This window comes from Colobus angolensis, unplaced genomic scaffold (genome assembly GCF_000951035.1).
Source record: "Colobus angolensis palliatus isolate OR3802 unplaced genomic scaffold, Cang.pa_1.0 Scaffold38, whole genome shotgun sequence".
Taxonomy (NCBI): domain Eukaryota; kingdom Metazoa; phylum Chordata; class Mammalia; order Primates; family Cercopithecidae; genus Colobus; species Colobus angolensis.
The window spans coordinates 5,516,089-5,519,218 of NW_012117154.1; the positions used below are offsets into that span (position 1 = coordinate 5,516,089).

The 3,130-nt window shown below is 45.0% G+C and overlaps 1 protein-coding gene across 1 annotated transcript in view; it reads right to left on the bottom strand.

The window, feature by feature from the left end:
• Window positions 1-325, bottom strand: part of PRDM15 (PR domain containing 15) — an 81,921-nt gene extending 81,596 nt beyond the window's left edge. The window contains 1 exon segment of the mRNA XM_011954223.1: window positions 58-325. Coding sequence (XP_011809613.1) covers window positions 58-325 — 268 coding nt within the window.
• Window positions 326-3,130: the final 2,805 nt, after the last annotated feature.

Consider the following 3,130-nt stretch of genomic DNA (forward strand, 5'->3'; position numbering starts at 1 on the left):
GGCCAGAGGGAATTCCGCGCGCGGCTCCCTCCCACGTGGCACGGCCCCGCCGCCCACGCTCGCAGGCAGTTCCCTCCACCTCTCCCCGGACGCGTTTCTTGTGGGGTTGGGGAGTGGTGGCGGTGGGTGGGTCGAGTGTTTCTCTAGAACAGGCCTGGGACTTGCTCCCATTCATGGTGACCTCTGGATTTGGCCGGCGGGGCCCTGGGACACGATCTCTGTGCCCGCGAGGGGCCCGGAGGGGAGTCTGGCCGGGCGGACTCCGCCACTCGACGGGTGAGCACGGGGCCAGCCACGGGGCCAGCCGCGGAGCCTGGCTCTCCATTCTTCCCTGGGGGCCTGTGTCGCCTCTCTTGACCCCCTCCACCAAGTGTGTGTGCCATCACAAAACGTGAGACGGAGAAGGGACAGACTTTTCACCTTAGTCCTGTCCGCCCACATTCAGAGAGGCGACTGCCTTGTTCATTGCTGCCTGGCAAAAACCTCCATTCTTAAAGATAAGTGATGAACCGGGGAAAATGATTTTAAATTGATACCACAAAAGGGCTCGTTTCCCTCATGTATGTGAAACTCTTGTGAACCAATAAAAATATATATATATATATAGAAAAATGAGCAAAGTATATGGATGGACAGTTCGTAGGAAATTCAATGGTTCTTAAGCATATAAGCTATTCAACTACGCTGTAATAAGAGAAAAAACAAAGTCGCAGTGAGATCATTTTTATTAGATTAGCAAAGACTTTTTTAAACGTTTAATACCGCCTGGACAATATAGCCAGACCCTGTCTCTAAAAAACTTAGCTGGGCTCGGTGGCACGTGCCTGTAATCTCAGCTACTCAGGAGGCTGAGGCAGGAGGGTCACTTGAATCCCACAGTTTGAGGCTGCATTGAGCTGTGATCGTGCCACTGCACTCCAGCCTGGGCAACACAGTGAGACCCTGTCTCAAAAAACAGAAAAAAAAGTTTATTAGCATAATTTTGACTAGAGAAACAAGCTCTCTCCTTTGCTGGTAGGAGAATAAATTAGTATAGCTTCCATTGAGATAATTTGTGGATATCCATAAAAATTCTAAATGCACGTAGCCTTTGACCCACATCAAGAATGATGCCAGAGACGGACTCACTTGTATGAATGGCATATGTATAAAGGTTAGTCATAACTACGTGCCATCCCATGGGAAGTGTTGGATGCACCTGGGCACACACATAGGCTGCAACGCCAGGCAGCCGGAGACAGATTAGGCAAGTTGCTCTGTGAAGGCCGATTTATCTCCTTCTACAGTGGCATTCTACAGTGGCTTCCGTGTTGCACTACAGTAGGCCATCCCATGGTCCCCTAGACCCTTCTGGAGCATCCCCGGCGTCCATCATTTCCCTGCTTGTCCCCACCCGGGACTTCACGCCTCCCTCCAGCCTCCTGTCCCTCAAGCCTGTTCCCAAGGCCTTCAGTACTCCATCTTCAGACACTTCCCAGGTTTTCCACAACCTCTGTATTCAGGTCCCCGCCCAACCTCACTCCCACCACCACCACTACAGCTAATGTACATTCTCTCTACACACACACCTCCAGTAACATCACTCACTGTTCAAAAATGGCCAGATGACTGCTTCTCTCGGCCTCAGGACATGAAATAGTCCTTGGCATATATGAATAAAAGGTTTTTTACAGAAAAAAAGTGACAGGTCCACGGCAAGTGCAAATAACTGAAAGTAAACCAGACTTCAACCTCCCCCAAGCCATTTCTCCTATTACTACATACAGCCCACAGCTGGAATTCACTTACACAACGACATCTCATCTTCGAGAGGATTGTCAATATGTCCACTATAATCCTTCAGTGCAGTCTAGAAATAATACCTCTTAAGGCAGATTCATCTCCAAAATTTAAAAAAAAAGTTGTTGCTTAAAGTGTCAAATGTTCATTATTAACAACTAATGCAGTATACAACTTTGAATAATGGGCAGAAAAAAAGAAAAAACAACTATAAAGGTTGTTATTGGCGAAATGTGAACATGAACGGTGATACCGGATAATAGTATTGGATCAATGTTAAACTTCCAAAGGGTGATCATTGTATGGAAAGTATGATAGCCGGTGCCATTCATTGTTCTCAGCAAATTGTTCTGAAGGATTTAGGGTGAAATACCATGATATCTGCAAACACGACAGATAGAGACCGACAGAGAGCAGATACGGCAAAATTGGTGAATGTAAGTGAAGGCTATATGGGTTGTTCCATAGGTTTGAGTTGAAAATTTAAAAAACAACAGACAAGAGCTTCTGTGGCTGTCAGTGAATTTCCTTGTGAGCACTATTTACTTCTTCCTGAACGGATACTAGATGGGATTAAGATGTAATTAATCACTGAGGGCTACGCCCGCAGTCCTGTGGACGGCCTGCCTGCCTTACATCAGTACTTTTCCAATTAGCATGTCTCCTTGGCTCCGGTTTTGTTATAATTTAAATACAAACCTACTCCTGTGCAAAGCATGATAGACATCCTTAATCACCTCTCCAGCCACCTCCAGCTTTTAATTAAAAAAAAAAAATTGGCTAATTTTTTCATAAAGAGGGAAGTCTGATCATCAGCAAATAAGTTAATTCCTACTAAATATGAAACATTGACTCTCACTTCGTGTTATTCTCACCCCAGACAGGCAGCACTGAAGTTCAAAAAACTTTAATTTTTTGATATTATCCTGGAAGAGTAATTGCTGACCTTATTCACTGGCAGTGGGCCTTATGGCACAGTGAATCACCAGGTTAGAGACACGTTTCACATTGCTTACATATCCACAAAGTAGGGGATGATAAATCGGGACAATTTAGTAGACCTTTATCATAGGAGTATGTAGATTTTTCAGAGAGTACTGTTGTGTGACTTGAATTTTAGTCTTGGCCCTGCCTCTGACTTCCTCAGTGATTTATCCTGGTTCCAGGGAAGGAGACCAGCCTTTTCCTCATGCTAGTCTTTGGTGGTTTTTAAACATTTGTTTAACTCAACAAATAAAATGTATCATATGCCTGACTCTACTACACCAGTTTTTATATATATATAAAATTGTTAAAAATTTTTGGCCAGGTGCGGTGGCTCACGCCTATAATCCCAGCACTTTGGGAGGCC